This window comes from Pholcus phalangioides, unplaced genomic scaffold, assembly GCF_987345545.1.
Source record: "Pholcus phalangioides strain wild (caught in Gottingen) unplaced genomic scaffold, Ppha-v1.0 ptg000009l_1, whole genome shotgun sequence".
NCBI classification, from domain to species: Eukaryota; Metazoa; Arthropoda; class Arachnida; order Araneae; family Pholcidae; genus Pholcus; species Pholcus phalangioides.
The window spans coordinates 56,174,750-56,195,316 of NW_028301602.1; the positions used below are offsets into that span (position 1 = coordinate 56,174,750).

General features: G+C 35.9%; 1 protein-coding gene across 6 annotated transcripts in view; it reads right to left on the reverse strand.

Annotated features, from left to right (window-relative positions):
• Positions 1–20,567, reverse strand: part of Dgk (diacyl glycerol kinase 1) — a 283,957-nt gene that overhangs the window by 38,771 nt on the left and 224,619 nt on the right. For 4 of the 6 annotated variants that reach the window (XM_089236591.1, XM_089236593.1, XM_089236590.1 and 1 more), the window contains exons 17-23: positions 13,316–13,342; positions 11,605–11,699; positions 6,507–6,581; positions 6,121–6,206; positions 3,450–3,539; positions 2,143–2,306; positions 666–730 (exon numbers count right to left, since the gene is read on the reverse strand). In XM_089236591.1, coding sequence (XP_089092717.1) covers positions 666–730; positions 2,143–2,306; positions 3,450–3,539; positions 6,121–6,206; positions 6,507–6,581; positions 11,605–11,699; positions 13,316–13,342 — 602 coding nt within the window. The remainder of the gene's footprint in view (positions 1–665; positions 731–2,142; positions 2,307–3,449; positions 3,540–6,120; positions 6,207–6,506; positions 6,582–11,604; positions 11,700–13,315; positions 13,343–20,567) is intronic. The other 2 variants (XM_089236594.1, XM_089236592.1) reach the window with 1 other exon arrangement.

Consider the following 20,567-nt stretch of genomic DNA (forward strand, 5'->3'; position numbering starts at 1 on the left):
GTGTGTGAAAGAATTTCTTTAAAGAATTTCTTTAGAAATAAATTTCAATCGCATAGAAGATGACAAACATCGTTAAGATATGCAAGGTTTTTTTTTATCCGAAAATTGTTTCAAATGACGGGGATTATACAGGCAATTTTTGTTCGATGCTTATAAGGCACAGATTGGTAGAAGTTAGTTCCGGGTAATTACTCGTTCCAATTAACATATGCAAGTTGAGTGAACGAATAAAAGAATTTCTCTCGGACTGTGAATGTCTTTTCAGTAATTGGTATTCCTGGACCAATTACATTCCGCAGAAATTATAAAAGTGCATTGTTTTCATTTGGTGAGTGTTTTTTTTCTCTTCTTCGAGATAAATTCATTAATTTGCGAAAGAAAACGATGGTCTCTCTCTTTCTTTGTCAACGACCGAGTGTAATAAACATACTCCTTCTACGAAGCTTGTGAAAAAGAATGAAAAAAAAAGAAAGTAAATTTAGTGAAAAAAAATTTAAGATTTTTGCATCGTCAAACCTCTAGGCGCCATCACTACCCGAATAAGCAATTAGGGAATCGACAAAAACGACTAAAAAATAGCTTTTTTTCCCTCCCCGTTTTATTATCTTCTTTAATTAGAGATAAAATGGAAAAATATACATATAATTTATTCAATGTTGACTCACCGGCTATTGAATTTTTCTGGATGCTTTTCCCGCTCTAGATGGAATTTAATCGCTATGGATGCATCCTAGAAATATTTATAGCAATATGCATTATTCACAACAACGCGCATAGATTTATCATAAATCAACTTTTATTTAAAGGATTTTTTTTTCGCCTACAAAATTGTCATATCGCGCAAAAACTTCACAGTTGATAAAAAAACACATACAAAAATAAAAACCTCTTCACGTCAGTAGGAAAAAAAATCATAATTCTAATAGAAAAAATGCAGCTGTAGTGTTCAGAATACAATCAAACTAGGTTATAACGACATCATAGATTCCACGAAATTTTGTCGTTCTAACCAAGTTTTAAGAAATTTTGTCGTTTCAACCGAGGTGACACTTTTAAAACCTTTTTTTGACGACAAATTTAATCCGAGATCAAATACTGCGCATGAACTTTCTTATTCCTTTATAATTTGGGTGACCATGTTTGATTAAGAAAAACACAGGAAATCGGGATGATTAATACGCGACATTGCCGATTCAGACTACAAATGTCAAATGCCAGCGAAATGACCAAACATTGCTTATAAATAACTTTTGGGAGACATACAGTGATACAGCAAGTCTTCTAAAAAAATGTAGACTATTTCACGGAAAAAACCAGAAACTTGGCAAAGATGTGAGATTAATAGCCATAGTCATTTTCATTATAATACCATTTATATAAATAATGAAAATTACCTTCATTCCTGATTTTAGTAAATATTAGGATTTGACAGGGATGACTCGAGAAAAAAATCTCTACCCGGGCGTGACCTATTTTTTGGTGACCCCTGCACTTCTTTTTTTGACAATTAACCTTTTTGTTGCCCTTTCAACTTGCATGCCCCTCTTAGAGCGGCGTCCTGTGCGGCCGCCCCTGAGAGTTGAAGCTTCGTTGAAAAAACGGGACATTTGTATAAGAAAAAGGGTCAGTTTTTTTAGGGAAAGATACGGAAATGTTTTGTGTAATGGTCATGTGCCAATGAGCAAGTCGGAGCGTCAAACGTAATAAATCTTTTATTTAACGTTAAATATAAATATAGAACAACAGATGAGCATTCTTTTTGAATGTGATCAGCTCTAATCTTAAGAATTTGTTGAGAAAACGTCGTCATTGAAACGAAAACAAAATGAAGGAAAATTTGTCGTTATATTCGAGGTGGTTGGTTTTCATCGACGTTATAAGCAAAGTTCGTTAATATTATTCCCCACGGGAATCAGCCTGGATTGCCAATTATCGACTTTATAGACGAGGTGTCGTTACGACCGAGGTCGTTATAACCGAGTTTTATTGTGTAAATTCATAGATGCGGATTATCATGTGACTGAAAAACTAAAATAAAATTCAGAAGTTGTAAAAAAATTGCAATTATTAATACATGAATATACATTATCAAAACATATTGTATCGAATTTAGTGCGAGACGATTTGTGAAATAAATCTTACCACCCCGATGGAAAAGTAGTTGTTGAATATGTTACAAGGAATGGGATCGCCTTTTTCGTCGGAATTCGCGCAAGAGCTGATCTCGATTTTCCACCTGTCCATTGGCATTGGTGCAGACTTTTCGACTTTCTTCAGGAACTTGGGAAGACTCTCATTTTCATAACCTCAAAAATACAAATACAGCAATAAACGATACACAACATCCTGAAAAAAACATCGAACGCCTATAAATGAACGTGGGCGTAAACTTGCACTCGGAACACGGATCCAAGGTTCTCCTTCTCAATATTTCTCAAAATCTTGATAATATCGAATAAACATCCACTTGAAAAAAAATGGCTTCAACCCCCGCCCCCCCCCTCTTTAACTCTTTATTTGGCAGCATTGCTCTCAAGAGCGCAACATGGTTTTTTTATATTTTCCAAGTAAACGCATTGTATATTTTGAGCTCGTTTCGGCATTGATGCTTCTAAACAACTCTTCAACATTCGCGTTTTACTTGCGAGCTGTTCATGAAGTTTCTATAATTACCAGCAGAGAAATGGCTCAAAGGTACACGTCTTCCTATTTCTTGACAAGCCAAAAGAGAACGATTTTTGACTTTTGCACTTCCTTTTTGACTTTGAGGGAAATACCACGTGTTGAGGGGATATGTTGCTGTTCATACTTCAACAGTGATAGACGAGTAAGTGGCGAACAATAAATGACATTTTTTATACTATTCAAATCTATGTAAATCATATAAATACAGTGTATTCTCTGAAGTGCAACATCCCATGGTTTTTTTTTTAATATTGACCAGACTGTTTATCTGTTACCTTTGTCATGTAATAACATTTAAGGAACATTATTTGCTTAATGTGTTGCCTCCCCTCCACAAATTTTTGTCCTCGGGATATTTCAATGCTTGCCAATCAAAGAGTTAAAGCTCTTACAATAATAACTTGGCGTTATTGCGAATGAATTTGTCAAAATTGAAAGGTTTGCTGCAAAGTCAGCCCTCTCTTTTGGCTTCTTTCTTGCCCGAATGCTACGATAGTGTTAGCTCTATCTATTGAGAGACATAGGAACTAACTGTGGAGTTACCTTTGTCAAGCAGGAAACGAAGGAAACACATTCTTTTTAAACAAGAAAATGGACTCAACACAAGAGTTCCAAAATGGTGATGCCTCCTTTTTGCAGCAAACCTTTCATAGAGATGTTTTCATTACACAGCGAGTGGATGATATAAGTACGGCAAAATTTCTCGAATAAAAGTAATAGCATAGTAGAGTATGTAGAATATGTATATATATATATATACGTACCTGGTCCCCACCTGAGGCACCTTGCCAAATCGTTTCCGGTTCCGAGGGGCAGTATAGCTACCGGAGGTGGGTTCGTATAGCTCAGTTTATCTGTATGAAACACGTGCATCAGTTAAGCTTAAATAAATTCAACTATAATATAAAAAACGAGACATTTTTCATAAATATTCACGTAATCAGGGTGATTCGGAAAAAAATCATCCAATTTCACAGTGATATATATATATATATTTAAATTAACGGCGCACAAAATCATAAGTAACACGGGATTTTATAAAGGCAAGCCACGCGTGTAATATCAAGGTTATATGAAAAATCTTGCAAAGCATGTTCTGATATACACGGCGTTCATAATTAAAAGACCCTATTTTAAAGTAGCCTACAGGCGAAACCAGTCATCAGAAAAGTGTGGAATATTGTGGAGGACTTCATGAAGCGATCGGAATTTGTTTCAGGAGGAGAGGGGATTAGTTGCACATGTCACCGCCAGAGGGCGTTTCACTTTGAATACTTGTAGCAAAGATGTAAATTTATGTGATGTCACGTAGCAGTTGGTATAAAACCTAGAAACATTCGCGAAGATCTTGTTTCCCAATGTGTTTGCTGCTCACAATGACGATAAGCTTAGAGATCGCGCTTTGTTGGTCAAATTGTTTTACGAAAACAGCAATTCCGCAGTAACTGCTCTACGGAAATTCGCTCTACGCTATCGGACGTGGAAGAGGATTCGAAAAGGTCCAATGAATGTTAAAAACATTCGGAGTATGAAAACGAAATTTAAAACTACGGGATCGTTGGATGTTCGTCCTGGAAGAGGAAGAAAACCCGTTTCTGTAGACGCAGTACAGGAGGTTTCGCTTCGGGTGGAAGAGGACAGAGCTTCTCAAATTCTCGTGGTAGGACTAGTGTCAGGCGTTGGATAGGCCACGTTCAACTGTCCATAAGATCATGCTGAATATCTTCCGATATTATCCGTATAAACTTTCACTTGTGCAGCGGTTGCTTCCACATGCTTATGACGCTCGACTCTGGTTCTCACTGTAGTTTATAGCTCGCGTTGAGGTCGATTCAGAATCACCTTAGAATAAATATCCTCCGGACAGACGAAGCGCATTTTCACTTGAATGGTGCAGTCGATACAGTTGGTTTCCTGTAGTTCCCAACTTCAAGGCACGAATGCGAGCCGATCTCCCCTTTGAAAAGTCTCTTCACAGAGAGCAACAGACCTACAAACAGTACAAATGTAATTCAATCATAACACATCACTCACTTCACTTCTGAAATATAGATGGCAGCACTGAAAAATCAAACACATCACTAGATACGCACTCAGACTGTTAGGTACACACACAGTTAAACTTCCGGCACAACTCACTAGGTAGTAAATCGCCCATAGATGGTGATAGACCTGAGTTGTGCTCGGTTTGAAAGAAAGAAAAAGTTAATACTCACAACTGCCGAATTTGGGAACCAGAAAATCCGCACGCTACCTTGGCTGTTCCGTTGCATTCACCAAAAGTGACGGTATGGGGTGGATTCACTGCATCATTAATTCTCGATCCCTACTTCTACGAGGAGTTACGTTCTACCGGTCCACTGACATGTTCCAGAACGAAATTGTTCCAGCTCTGCAAGCACGTCACTGCCTTGCAATCTTTATGTAAGACGGAGCTCCTCCACACATTGAAGTGTGTGTAAAGAATGTTCTTAAAACACATTTTACAGAAGCACGTGTCATCAGCCGGCACTTCCCTAATCTATGGCCTCCCCTATCCCCGGACTTTAATTCATGTGATTTTTGGCTTTGGGGCATTTGAAACGTCTGGTAAGTCGTCACAATCCAAGATCTTTACCTGACCTTAAAGGCAGCATTTCACGCCACGTGCTGAACATTTACCCGCACACATTTCGGTCAGTTGTGGAACATGCCATCTTGCGATTTCACATGATATCTGAAAATGATGGCCATCATGTGGAACATGTTTTGTTGCAGTAACAATTGTAAAAGTGTTTAACAATCGTTAAAATTGTAAACGTTTGCCTAAATGTGTCATTTCTTAATAAAACACCCTCTGGTGGCGACATCTGCAACTAATGTTTTCCCCCTGAAACAAATTCCCATTACTTTATGAAGTCCTCCACAAAATTTCCTTTTTTTCTGATGACTGGTTTCGCCTGTAGGCTACTTTTAAAATAGGGTCTTTTAATTCTTTTAATTATGGAGAACTTATATATATGTAATCATCACTGAGCTTTTGAACTAGCAAGTTATGCAATTTGTTTGGCTTGTAACACATTTGTTTCTTCAACAAACGCTAAAAAGTAGGTTCAGGAACTGCACTCACATTACCGGTTGACATAATGCAAACGAAAGAACATAGAAAGCTTTCTGCTAGCTGGACGCTTCATCAAAAGGGCTCTATAAACGACACAGTAGCGTTATTACCTGTTCATTATCTAAACCTTGAACATTTTACCTCTGTATTCATATATTACTTATCATTCTGTGTTTTTAAATTTAAATAAAATTATAATTTTGAAATCGAATGATTTTACCTGAGTCACCCTGTATATTATTATTTAATATTATTATATACGAAATATACCACTCTTTACTTTATTTTTCCCCCACACGAAATTACCTGTTTTTTTTACAATTCAACGGTCTTACCAATGGTATCCAACACCCAGCCGACTGTACCGTCTCCACCACAGCACAAAACTCTAAAATTCAGGACATCTTTGTACATCTGTAATCTGGGAAAAAAAGAAAGAAAGAAATTCAGTTCAAATAAAGAATTCGGTTGCGGGAGACTAAAATCCAAGAAACACGTGTTTTGAAAGTAATAAAAAATACGGGGTAAATATATGTGTGTGTACTTATTTCGAGATGAAAAATATTTTCCAAAATAAATTTTTCTAGAAATCCGCCAGAAATGTATTAAAAGAATAAAATTTCCTCATTTTAATCTAGAAACCAAACATTTCGCAAAAAACTTTTGCTGAGGACTGACGGAGGAGGGAAGGAAACTCTCCAAGTAAATATTTTTCACTTACCCTTGCATGGGCCCTCCTTTTGCTAAATTGAAAACCTGTCGAGGATTCAAAAGATACTGGAACTTCCTGAGTATCCTGAAAAGCAAAGCAAGAAAGGGAGAGAAGGACTTCATATATTACTGTGTACTTGAGTAAATATTCGACGACGACGACGACAAGATTCAGAAATAAATGCATCAAATACAAATATTCACTATCATTAAAGAGAGTACTTTGTGATGAAATGGAGATGCTCCCGACTTTTTTTTTACATATATAAAGCTGATATACTGTATGTACATATATTTTTCCCACTTATTTCAAACAAAGAAACGATTCTCTTCAAAAACAAAAAAAGCACTCGAACATCTTTTAAGCACGTTTTTGTTGTTTGAAATGCGTACACGATTTGAGATAATCAAGGGAGGGAAAAATCTCCTTTATTAAGGAGATTTTATATTTGATTACGGTTCGATTCGAGTGCAAAGATGAGGGATCGTCACACATTGCTATCGCAGGGAGTTCCACAACGAGACGTACCAACCCCTATTAAAAAGGGCAAAATGTCAAATGCTGCCGTTCGGCATCTACAATAAATTGTAGGTTCCGGCAGAGGCGTACGCATAGGGGTAGGGATGCCTAAGATGCCCATGCTCCACCCAAAGCCGACCAAAAGTTAGAAAAGACAATTAAATATTTCGGCGAAAAAATTGAATGATCGAAAGAAAATACCCTTTATATGCAACAAAACCGATTTCTCCTAATTTAAATGCTTTTTGAAGAGTGGTAACTCAAAATTTTTCGAAAAAATAATTTTGTGCCCCCAAGCCCAATGGGGCCTCTTCCATAGGTAAATCCTGCGTACGCCCATGGGTCCGGGTCTAATTAGCTCTCGTGTGCAGAAAGTGACCGTGGTGCGATAAAAATGATCAAAATGATGAATCGTCGCTCACATTAACGATCTTCTGTCGTTCGAAAGAGCCTTTGCGTCGTGCATCGTAATGTACAATTTAATGTTGATTTACTAATTGTTTGATGGATGACAATGACGAAAAATTCAGTTAGTAGTATTGGATTAGCATCAAGACACTATTTCTCTCTCCCTCAAATATGTACTTTTTTCCTAAGCAGGTCTTTCACATTATACATACATTACACGAAAATTCAGGAATCCGCCATTTTCTGAAGATGTGATGTCACTCTCCGCTATTCATACGAAGTTTTCACGAGCTGGCGGACGTGAAGATGAATTCAGGAAAGAAATTTCAACTGCCCTCTTCGTGGATTCTCTTCTCATTAGTGACGGACGGAAATGAGAGAACATGGGTTCGATTCCCCGCAGAGACAGTTGAATTTCCTTTTCCGAATTCATTCTCCCATCCAGAAAGTTGAAAAACCTGCGTATCTGTCATTTTCACTTCAAAATATGGAAAGACAGGTGACAGCACACCAGTAGAACATGAACCATGCATAGCTTTGACGCATGACGCGTTAGGGCCACACATACGTTCAGAACAGACATTGCGGCTTATAACAATTCATTAGGAATTCCCAGAGGAATGTTTACGAGGTGCTTGCCAAAAGCGGAGGCAGGGGAAATCGCCCCCGTTCAGTAAAAAAATTAAAATTGTATTGTTGGCATAGGTGGAAGCGAAGAGCTGAGTATTCACCCTTCGGTATGCATACTGTCGATGATTTACCCCCCCCCCCCCTCCGATCGAGGAGCTTATATCCGCTTATGGCGCATGCACGGTTAAGTAGTAGTAGCATCGAGACGTCAACAATCCAATGTTGGCAAATATGTGAACTAAAATCGAGTATCGTTTAAAGGAGAGGTAATAAAGGGTTTACATATTGGTATGTAGTAAAATTGAATGAAAAAAAATAATGAAATGTAATTTGTACAGTGTTTATGTTGAATTTTTGCTGCCGAGTTTGTTTTTTTTTTACATTACATTACTCTGATTATACATTAAACTTCAAAATACGACTTTTTACGGCCATACTTTTAAGAATTTTATTTTTGAAATGCATCATGAGCATTCGCCTCAACCTCAATATTCAACATGGAAATTATTTTTTTAATAACCGTACAATTTGGATAGGGGATGTATACTTAATATTGAAGTTTAGAAATATTCTTTAGAAATGGTGACAGAAATATGTTCGAAAGTAATTCCTTTCTTAAGGAAGATATAAAGAAAGAAGAATGGAGCACGGGGGGAAGGAAAACAATGGCATCGAAGATGAAAATGGAGGCGGAAACTCTCTGCAAAGACGAATATGGACATCCAGACATGACCAGAAAGCCATAATACGTCACGCTGTCGGGGAAAGTCCGACATCATTTCATTTATTTTTCTTTTTGACTTGTCTTTTCCGTGTCAAAAAGAATTTTTGTTATCGAATGGACTTTCGTAAAAAATGCATTCGCACTCGTCACTAAAAAATGGACTCTGAATAAACGGCATCGCCCTTAAACCGAAGTAAAAAAAGTATATACAACTTTTTTATGTTTTCCAATAGTTTTTTTCGTATATTCCTTAAAATCGTTTCTCATGATTTCATGTTTATTAATATACTCGGAGACGAGCTCAACAGTGTAATCGGCACTGACGAGATATCTCGCTTTTTTATTAAAAGTCTTTTACAGTATTTGACCAATGACAAACCCAGATATTTTGTAAAGCTGATTTTTTCATTGAAACAAAAATTTTTCACCCCTTAATTTGCACTTGCTTACAGTCGGAAGGAAGGCTACTTCATAAAAAAAGGTATGAAATTTTTTGTAGGGTGTTCAGTGATTTCTGATATGCTGGTGAAAGGGTTGAAAACAATTTGGAATCTTCGACAGGCAGATAAGTTATTAGGGGCCGTTCAAGTATTACGTCATCATCGATGGGGGGGGGCGGGAGGAGGGTTTGGATAATGCTTATGCCATCAACCACCCTTTATGAAAATATGAGTTAGGATTCAGAGGAGCAGAGCTGATGACGAAATTTTGCTGACAAGGGGGGGGGGGGAGGGGGGTCAAAAATGGCTAAAAATTTGCTTACGTAATACTTGAACGGCCCCTTATAGATAATTTTTTTGTCTCACCAGTTATTTTCTGCACACTATGTCTAATTTGACAGGAACCTACAATTTATAACGATTCCAAACTGTTTGGCGTGAACTGCAATTTACTTTATCCATATCTTTCGTCGGTGAGTGCGGAAACTTCTCGGTGTGGGAGATATCCTGCTGCAGCAATTGGTCATTCTGCCATCTGTTGCAAGTTATTTGTATCAAGAAAGATTCTGACGAGGACGAATCGGGTATGGAACTCTAGACATCTATGAACATCCTTCGGTACAGTAGGTGAATATCTTATCGACCTACTGCTTCCACGAAGATATCATAAAATCCACAGAAATAAGTACAATGGAACTCCGGTTAAGCAGTGATTCGGTTAAAGAGCAAAAATTTTTGAACAAATTTTGAACCTACGTGCGAGCGTGACTGTTTATGATACGAAACTAGATGTAGCATTGTAACCACGGGTATGTACATTTAAAGCCTTTTTTTATTCATCGTCCAAATGCAGTGAAATATGATGTTTTAGTTTATGTACTGCAATAATAGCTTCCACGCTGAAGAAGGTTGAGAGAAAAAGCCGTATATATATGGGATGATTACTCTGGAGAAGGTAATAATCGCAAAGTATGTGAAAGGAGGGTATGGAAGTAGCCGCCATCGCAAGATTCTATAAGCCTAAATCTATATATTAAAGAAGAATAAGCGGGTTAAATACAACAAAGGAGTTATGAGGGCACTGCCTTAAAATCATTAATATAAAATGTGAGAATCTCCGTGGAAAATTTTGTAGAACAGAACCACTCAAATAAGGCTGTCGTAGTGTCCGAGAAATGAATCAAGCCAACGACAATACGATTTCCAATTTCCTCACAATCCTAAGAAGGAAGCAAAAGCAAGTGTCATATTGTTCTTTTGTTCTTTTCATTGATTTTTTTTCAAAGTCAGGGAAAAAGAATAATTTTGCAGCCAATAGCGAGTCCGTAAATCGTCATAAATGATAGTCCTCCTCTCTTTCGTCGTTTAGAGTAAGTTCATTTCTAAACATTAAACATTGTGTGTGTGTGTGTATTGCATGTTTATTTATCGAGTTATTTTATTAGTGTATTATAAGATTGTTGTATTATTTATCATAAGATTGTTGTATTGTATTATTTATTATTGATTGAATGATGTTTTAATTAGTCAATTTTATATGTGTATGAATAATTGTGGAACGAATCATTCGAGTTTCCATTGTTTCCTATAAGAAAGTTTGATTCGATATACGAGTGTTTCGGATAACGAGCATGTTCACGAAACGAAGTATGCTTGTTAACCGAAGTTAACTGTACTTTAAAAAAAAAGCGAAAACACTGCATTCAACATTTAAAATGATTGCATAGACTTATTACTATCAAAATTCTTGAAACCAAACGCTAGTTTTCAGTGACGTGGTTACGCTGCTCGATATGACAATTGCCATAACTCCTGTTTAATCGAAGGAGTTTCAGAAATGTGTGTTGTTTAAAATTGTTGCTAAATGGCCTGAGAGAATTTTTCCGTAATTTCTTACTACACATATGTTGTGAAACACTTACAGAAAATTCTCTTCCAAGATTATTTTTTTTTCCGAAATATTCCATTCCAGACAAAATTTTCGGAGAATATTTGATATTCACAATAAACAGCGAAGAAAGAAACAGTATTGGATGTAATGCACCGAGACACGGATGAAGAATGACAGCTATCGCATGTTTTTATCTGCAGTAAGTCTGTTCCTTGGAGAGGAAAAAGAACAAGTTACGCTTATTTTCGAACATCAGTGTTAAGACTCTTTTCTCGACAGTCTATTCACATGGTAACTGGCAAATTTTTGTTTCAGTCTGGCGCGTACTGTTTTGTTAGTGAAAAACAGCGTTGAACAAAACTCGAGGAAGAAGGTTCCTTTGTCTTGTTTCTCTCGAGTATTATGTTGACACAGGAAAACTACTATATACAATACATATAACGTGCACACGTATGTGTAATAATGATAGTGATAGTATTATTTTTTGTGAAATACCTCATTCCCTGACGGCCTCCACTTTTTGGGTTTATCAGCACAAGTAAAGGATGAGTTCCGGCCAGAGACGTTATCTGGAATGACATGGCGGATCCCTAAGGTATAACGAGAGAGAGAGAAATATATATAATCAATAAGTTTATCTTATATTCCGTGAACTCACTTTTTTTTTCTACGTAACAACAGGAAAGGTAACAAGATATTTGTTTGATAAATAAGATATGGATAAGGATACGCTGAAATTTTTCTTCGTGCAACATGATATAAACGCTTCGATATTGAACATCATTTGACAAGGCTCAATGTCTCTTCCTTGCTCTCGGATGGTGTGCTTTTGAAGATATTCGTGCCGTAACGAATATACTGAGAATTGATGCATGATGTTTTTGGTCGGCAAGGCCGTATTGATGCTATGATCACTACGTAGGAATCTTTTCAAACAGCATACGTCGTTTGAGGTGCCATCGCGTTCTAAAAGATACGCCATCGAGTTAGATTGCAGTTCTAGTACAGCCCAGTTAGGCTAAAGTTAGACCAAATCCGGACATTCAAAATTACAAGCTTGTACGCAAATTTCGTAAGTGCACCACCATCACTAATACACTCTTCACACGACCCGTCACACTAAAAACACCGTTTCTCAGAGAAAATTCCATAATCTTCGCAAGCAAGTTTCACACCCGTGAGTGAGGTAACGATCCGTGCCACATTCAGTGCCATTTCAAGAGGTAGGCCAACTGAGCACCGATTCGAACAGGTGCCCAAAAAAAGCATTGAAAAAAAAGATTTCTATTTACTTTGATTTTTATATCGATTTGTTAGTTTTGCTTCCAATAATTATTTTTATTATTTCTTTTCATTTGATGATTTGATTTAGTTTTCTTCGCTAAAAGACTTCTTGGTGGAGCTGATGGGCGGCAAACGAGGCTTTTGAACGCATTAAGGTAATCTGCACGTATCAAAACATTATCTTGAAGGATAATCTATTATTCTGCATGAAGCAGTTCAGGTATATTTTTGAACGATCGGAAAGTATGATCTAGTACTCATCGGCGATGGCTATTCTATATCAAGAATTCGGGAAATTTATTCGTAGTTAATAGTCGCAAGGATTCCCAATCTTTGCGTCAACCAAGTGGTTAAATAATAAAATTGTTATTTTCCCTTTCAGTTCAATTAATGGTTTGAAAACAGAATTGTTCCGCCATTCTAATGTAAGCACTATAGTTCAACTTTTATAGTGATAAAATAGCAACCACACGTTTGCTGTTACAATCGCATAAAGAAAGCACAACACCAATTATATTCGTGACAATCATGGAATTAGCGCATTGTTGCAGGTCCACGAAACTTTCGAACAGCCCATTTCACGACCAGGAAAAGGTTAACCTCTTCAGCCGTGAACCGAAATTGGCTATTAAAAATTTTTTTTTGATTTATTTGTGTTTATTGTATGTAAAAATGCCTCTTAAAAAGAAAATTTTATTAAAAAAATTAATTAATTAATTTGGGTAGGTATCTTTACTTGCATCATTGTAGACATACGTGTACCTCAGCTCTTAACTAGAAAAAAAAAATTAAAACCTTTAAAAACATAGAACAAAAAGGTTAAGTAAATCGCGCGATTATGATTATTATTCATGTCTGAGAAGATATTTTGATGTCTTCCATTATTTGATAGCGATTTTAATATAACAATGTGTTTTATTACCTTTCTTTCATCCTTATACGCCACGTACTTGGGAAAAATGAAAATGAATTTTATTTTTGTTGCTGCGTTTAATATAGAACACAATGCTACAACATTTTGAATAACTAATGGACCTTTTAATCCACCAAATAATACTAGCAAAATTACTTTCGCGAATGTATAAAAATACACGTTTTTTAATGTTTACAAAGTTTCCTCATCTCTAAAGATTGATATATTGGTAATTCGAGAATTTCGTTCCAATTGATATCAATCTTTACAAGGTTATCATCCAATTTCACCTACTATAACGACGTCCAACTAACCCAATCAACAACCGAAATTTAATTGACACGGCGTTCCGTAACAGGACTATCAAGATTGACGAAACTCGAGCTTTACTCTAATGCTGAAAAAAATTAATGGAACTCCATATATCAGATTGCCATACCCATTAACTTTGAGGCGAAGTTATATGAAACTCATCGTAAGGGGAATGAAATAAGCAATCAACAATAAAATCAAACGTTCAGCGTTAGAATTCAACACTTGAAAATTGTTTGGTTTCTGGAGGTACGTAAATCCGTCTGATTTTGTTATCGGTGGTATCCTAAAAGTGGTCATAATTTATAAACGATGTGATTACAAAAATATATTTTATGCGTGTACCCTGGAGGATGAGTTATACATAGAAAAAAAAGAACCCCGACTCATATCTAAGTACTTTTAGGCCAACAGAAAAACAAATAAATAAATTAGAAAACAGGCCGTATTTTTAAAAATGTTGGTTCGTGTTTTTTTTATTATTTGTTATGGATGATAATTTTCATAAAAGAACTACAGTATGTTTTAAATTTTTAGGCACAGTATAAAATTGGATTTTCTACCATGTGAAAAAAATAATAATAAATAAATAAATAAATATAAATATATATATATATTAATATATTAAATTTAAATAAGAGAAAACGTAAAACTCTCTAAGCGTATAAACGGTATCAGATCGCGAAAACCTCGGTTATCTTGTGCTGCAGACAGGTGGACTGTAACAACGATATCTGATTAGAAATTCTTCTGCATCAAATGAAAAGTAGCACTGATCAATGTACCAATTCATCGTCGAATCAAAGATGACGATGATGTAGAACTTTGGGGGTGTACGTAAATATAGGGTATCTACTCCTGTTCAACAACGGTTTGTTGGTCTTAGACTTACTTGCAGTTACAACAAATGTTCAAAATATTGTCAACCATCATCCAAGAGGGCGCGGTAGCTCAGGTCGATAAGAAGCACCCACCGAAAGCACTAAAGGATATTTAGAGGTGAAAAATTCGTACCTGATTCTTACTTACCAGAAACTTTCCCTGACGCGGACGTACAACAGAGATGTTGACAGCATGGCCAAGAAAAAGATTGCTATCGCAGGGAGTCCCACAAAGATTGGGGTTAGCGTACCAACCTCTAGGTGAATATAAAAACAGGCAAAATGTCGAAAGCTGCCGTTCGGAATCGGCAATAAATTGTAGGTCCCGATTTAATTAGCTCTTGTGCGCAGAAAATAACCGTGGTATGACAAAAAAGATCAATGATCATCTGAAAAGGAGTCTAAAAATTAATTTCTAAAAAAGTTATGGAATTTAAATTTTTGTACGGTTCCTGGGTTTAATCCAGTTAAAAGTTTATGTTAAGTTTATGTTTATGTTAAAAAGTTAAAAGTTTCATGCACCGACATTTTAAATAAAAAAGGAAAAAATCAAGAGACCGAAATTGATCGAGTTTTAGAGACGTCCAGTTTTCATATATAGTCAAACCTCGCTATAGCGAACCCGGGGTATAGAGAACTCTCGGTTAAGTGAACTTTTTCGATGGTCCAACTGAACAGATATTTAACTAATGTTATTTTAAACGCTTATAGTGAACTGAAATGTCCCTTCCACAGATTTTTTTCCCAGTTTTTTAAAGGTAAGGTTACTTATTTAGGATCACAAAAGACGGCATTCCTTGACTTCGGTGTCAAATCCCGCTCTTCCACCATCTCCGCTGTTTCTAGGAATCCACTGGTCCACCCCAGCTCATGGCAGTAAACTGCAATGAAGCGATATGGCCAGAGTTAGTGTTTGGTGAAGTAGCCCAGTTACGGCCGTGGAGCCAGCAATCGGTAATATATGCAAGGAACTTTCCTTATTAAAATTTACAGGTTTCCCAACATCTGGAAAAATCGCAGAATTATCATCGCTGCTCACGAAAAAAATCTGAATTGAGCAAAGAAGCTACAGGACGTCGGTCTCTGAAGTGAAAAGGGATGCAAACATTCTGAATACTTTTTTTTATGGAAAATGTGGACAAAAAAACTTTGGACTCTTTCCTAATCGTCGATAAGAAAATTTATGAGCTTTACTTAAAATCGAAATGTATTCATTCAACAATAATAAATCAACCATAGGATGCAAAAATAAAAGCAAATAATATTACTTGAAAATTTTTCCTTTCTGTTATTCGATTAATTGTCAATTAAAATGATTAATAACTTATCAGTAAATTGTGTTATCGCAGTGAATGTTTTCAACAAAACCACCATCTCAAATGCACAAGGAATACCAATGTTTCAACTAATTTGGATATAGTGAACCTTGGGTTATAGTGAACTTTTTATTGGGTCCGCAGATGGTTCACTATAACGGGGTTCGACTGTAATAAATTTTAAGGATTTTTCTCATCTGGAAATTCATCATTCGAAAAATTCTATAATTTCGTCTCTATCATTCATCTCATTTCATCGTACAAAAATGTACATATATTATTAATAAAGCTAATATAATTTTCCAGCGATCTCATTCAATGACGTGACATTAGTTGTTAGCTCCTGAGATGAGTATATTAAATTATAAGTTAATAAAAACTATTTGTCACGTGAATGACTGTGCATCAACCCCATTTCTCATGAAAAAAATGCTTCAACGTCAATTAACTATAGCTCGGCCAAGGTTTTGGTCCTAATATTATGGGTTGTTTTTTTTTTGTGTAACATGAGTGTATGAAAACATTTTTTTAATAGATATGATCCCAGCCCCAGGAAGAAATAAGGAAAAAAAAAATTGGCAAATTTGCATCTTACTAAGAAATTCGTTTTTTATTCCTTCACCGCGTTCTCGGATGATGGTGACAACACTTGAAACATTTTTTGGCGATTGGAAATTCCCTCTAAGATTGCCGGTCAAGAAATTACGACAGTAAAAGTGGCCACTCTTTATATGGTGAAAAAATATAATTACTTTTCTCGAGAAAAATCTAAAAATTCTTGTGAAGTTTCTCTTACACATTCCTGCATATTCCTTCCTCATAACTAAAAAAAAATATATTTACAAGTATAAAATATTTTCCTGTCTGTATTACAGGAAATTGTTTTCCTTGACATTAGTTGAAGGAATTTTCCTTTTGAAATAGTTTTTTTTCTTTAATTTAATGTGTCGAGGCTCAAAGAAGAGAGAATTTTCGGCAGCAAAATTTCGTTGTTTGAAACCTCATCGCTCAAAAAAATCCAATAACAAAATGTGTGCGTGTGTGTGGGTTCACATTTATTTTATTTTTATCTTTAAAATAAGGAATCTACGAAGAAAGAATAAGGAAAGAAAGAAAGAATACATATTCCAACACACGCTATTTCTTTTTCTACACACACACATAAATGCAAAGATATCACCTCAGAAAGTAAAAGATAGTTTCATTTCGATACGCATGCTTTTATTGGAATGTCTTTCCCGTCTCTTATTTTAATGACAGAGTTCTGAATTGTGTTCTTGAAATAAATTATTTCCCGGGAAAATAAATGAAACCTCAAATGCGAGAAATAAGGAGATATCGGATCGTGTTATGTGCACGTTGCGTTGGAAGTTTCTTCATAAAATAAATCCATTTTTATTATAGAATAATTATCGATCGATTTTTTACTCGTAAGATACGAATCGTTATGCTGATGATTTGAAACTGCGTATAAATATTGATATAAAGTTTTCATACAAGTTACTAAAAAAAAATCATAGATTGGAAAGATAAACATATAAATTTTCTAATTGGAAAAGCAGACGTAATTCCAATTTTCCATTAGTTGCATAAAATTAATGAATGCCATTTTTAAACGTGTGTCTTTTTGCATGCGTAGAAAGCCCAAGATCGTGAAATTTCATTAAAGACTTAATGGGACATCCCGATAGATTTTCAGTCTTAATGCCTAAAAACAGGTAATAATAAAATAGAGAATATTACTTTTACTCAATAAAAATTTATTTTAAAAAATTAATTAAAATTTATAGGACATTAATTAAATCATTATTCAACCAACTACGTAAGTTTATATTGAGAATACAAATGTGAAGTAATTTGGGCTAATTTTTCTAAGACTTCGAATCGATGAGTTTTTTTTTTTTTTTCGTATTCATTTTTAAATGATAAAAAGCCACGATATTTACAGAAACATTGCCGATAAATGTTGAAAATGGCATATTTCCTTTCCCCCCTCCCCATCATCTACCACATTAGCTTTTATGCCTTAAAAATGTTGCTATATAAATTTTTGCAATACAGTATATGACATCCATATTTTTATGGGCATCTTTTTCTCAGCCACCTCGTTGGGCATTTTGCCTGTTGTGGTGTATTTGTATAAAAATTGAGAGACACCAGCTTTTTGAATGTGGGAGTCTGGTCCATTATCGTCCCACAAGGGACAGAGCGGGGGCCATGTTTGGTGTTTGAGCGGTCCATTATCGGCATGCCGGGAAAAGCGAGATTAAATTACGATCAAATGATACAGTCACACAAGACCGACATTAATTATGCGAATTAGAATAAAATAACAGTTTTCACTGCAGTAAACGGTGTTTTGTCCAAGAATTTAAATAACGGTAATGAAAATTGAGTATTTATTTATTTTGTGCATTTATTAATAATTATTTCTATAATCTAGTTATCGCGAGTCCCATACGAAGTACAAATATCGCATTTTGCTAGAGGTTTTTTGTTTTTGCATGTTCAGAGATCGAAGAAATGTGCTGTCGTTTTGAACGCACATTATGTTTTGCAATGCAATTCTTAATTTTTTGCTCTGCTTATCCAAATCTTAAACACTTGTTCAAATAATAAAAAAAAAAAATACTTCATGGTCAACTAACTTTTCTATTCAGCTCATCTAATTTACGACAACGAATATGCTTAGTATCCGACATTTGCAATAAACCAGGATTAATGGTAGCTAAAGTAAGCGTGAAATTCGAATTATCTCCAACGTAGTTCGTAAAACAGGAATCGGAAGATCTTGAAATGCAGAGAACAGACAAGTATCAAATCAGCAAATTCAACCTATTCCCAAAGTCCAGAATTTTCCAAAATCTGCGACTCGAATTTCCCGGTATGCCGGATAATTCGAGTGTTCTTCCCGGCATGGTGGTCTCCCTCGATGTTTACCATGCCCGCTAATGCGGGAGGCGGGGGGGGGGGAATACGGTAACACAATAATATGATATACGAAACCGCGTTGACTATTTTTGTGTTGAAAAAAAAAAGCAGAATTTTTTTCCAATCAGTGGGAAAAAAATTTAAAGGAATGAAATATGCTAGAAATTTATTTAAAAATATAAATATTTTAAATGCCCATTGAAAAAAAAGGTGAATACGTTTAGGCTGGGCCGACCCTATCTTGGGCTACCACAGGTCAAAAAGCGAATTAAGGAAAATATATGAAGGTATGCGTTCGCAAAACAATTAAGATGTGCGGCATTAAGCTTCACTCACTGTATTTTATGTCTCGCGTTGGAATTAGCAGTGGAAGGCATATGTGCATATATGCAGAAAAACTGGCTAATTTTGTAGAGATACTGATTTTTGGAAAAATATTTCATCTCTGTCCCTACCTGGACTCGAACCAGCACCTCCTGGAGATAGAAGACCTCCATACGCTGCTCGTGACGTCAGCAAGTAGTCAATTTTCCCTCAGAATATTCAGGGGGAAAAAATTCCCTGCACGTGCCAGTATCATCGTTGTGCGGAAAAGAAATGATCGGGCTCAGAATTGGCGATTTCTATGGCCCACATCCAATCACTATGCGATATTTGTGAGCCAACCAGGAAGATTCTACGCTAAAATAAGAAGAAACGAAATAGGATGCTGTGATTCAAAATGTGGCAAACTTGCTAGGTAATCTTAATGACGTTACAGATGAACTAGGCAACCCGTGTGGAGGCCTTATATCTCTAGGAGGTGCTGCTCGAATCCTGGTCTTTCGAACGCTGGGCGAGTGCTCTACCAACTAAGCTATAGTGACAGATAGAAATTTTAACCAATGGAGCACATATATATATGATGAATGGTACCGTGCATATATGGTCGGTGACAAAAATTAGCTATGGCTCGTAAATGACATCAGGCCACCAGATGGGGTGACATATATATATATACATATATAATTTTTTCCGTATATCTTGTATTAACAACTGGAGAGTAAATCTTTCTCTAAATATATGCATACATGTATAATAATAAAACAGCTGATGGTATTCGAAGACTGTCGGGCATTTTCCTGGAAATGAGTGTTTGTCCCTTAACCCCTTTTCATCAACTCCGAAGTGAATGGTTTGTGTGAGTGGCAGGCTATTCATTATATTTTCACCACGGGCTTGTAAATCATGGAGAGGATTTTGCTCTAAATCGATCGATATCCGAGAACAAACTCCGGCCTCAAGAACGAGCATCGCTTGAAAGCGGCGAAACATACACAGTAGTTTTCGTGAATAGTTCCGTGCGAAAATAATTCAAAAGGAACAAATAACTGAAATTCATCCGGCGCAATAAATGAATAAAAGCATTTACCGTTTTGAGACAACATAAGCGAAGGATATAGTTCCGGCTTTTACCATTTCTTTCAGTTTAATCTTAGTTATAAAAATATCTGATAGGTTGAAGAGATCCCTGCCTTAAACAATCACAAATTAGAATTTCATGGGAGAAATTCTCCCACGTGAATCAAATTTTCCAACGGTGAGAATCAAACCTAACCGTTCCAACCGTTTGCAAATTCACTATCTAAATACGAGTTATTCGCTGATTGAGGGTAACGTCGGCAATGAATAATGACAAAAAAATTAATAACAATAATGATAATAAATCCATTTTTGGAAGCTTCTCAGTTCTGGACACAGTAGAATGTTTTCCGGCAGAAACACTCATTACGTTGGTGGAAAATCTATTCGTTTCACCCCTAATGGAGATTCGAATATTGA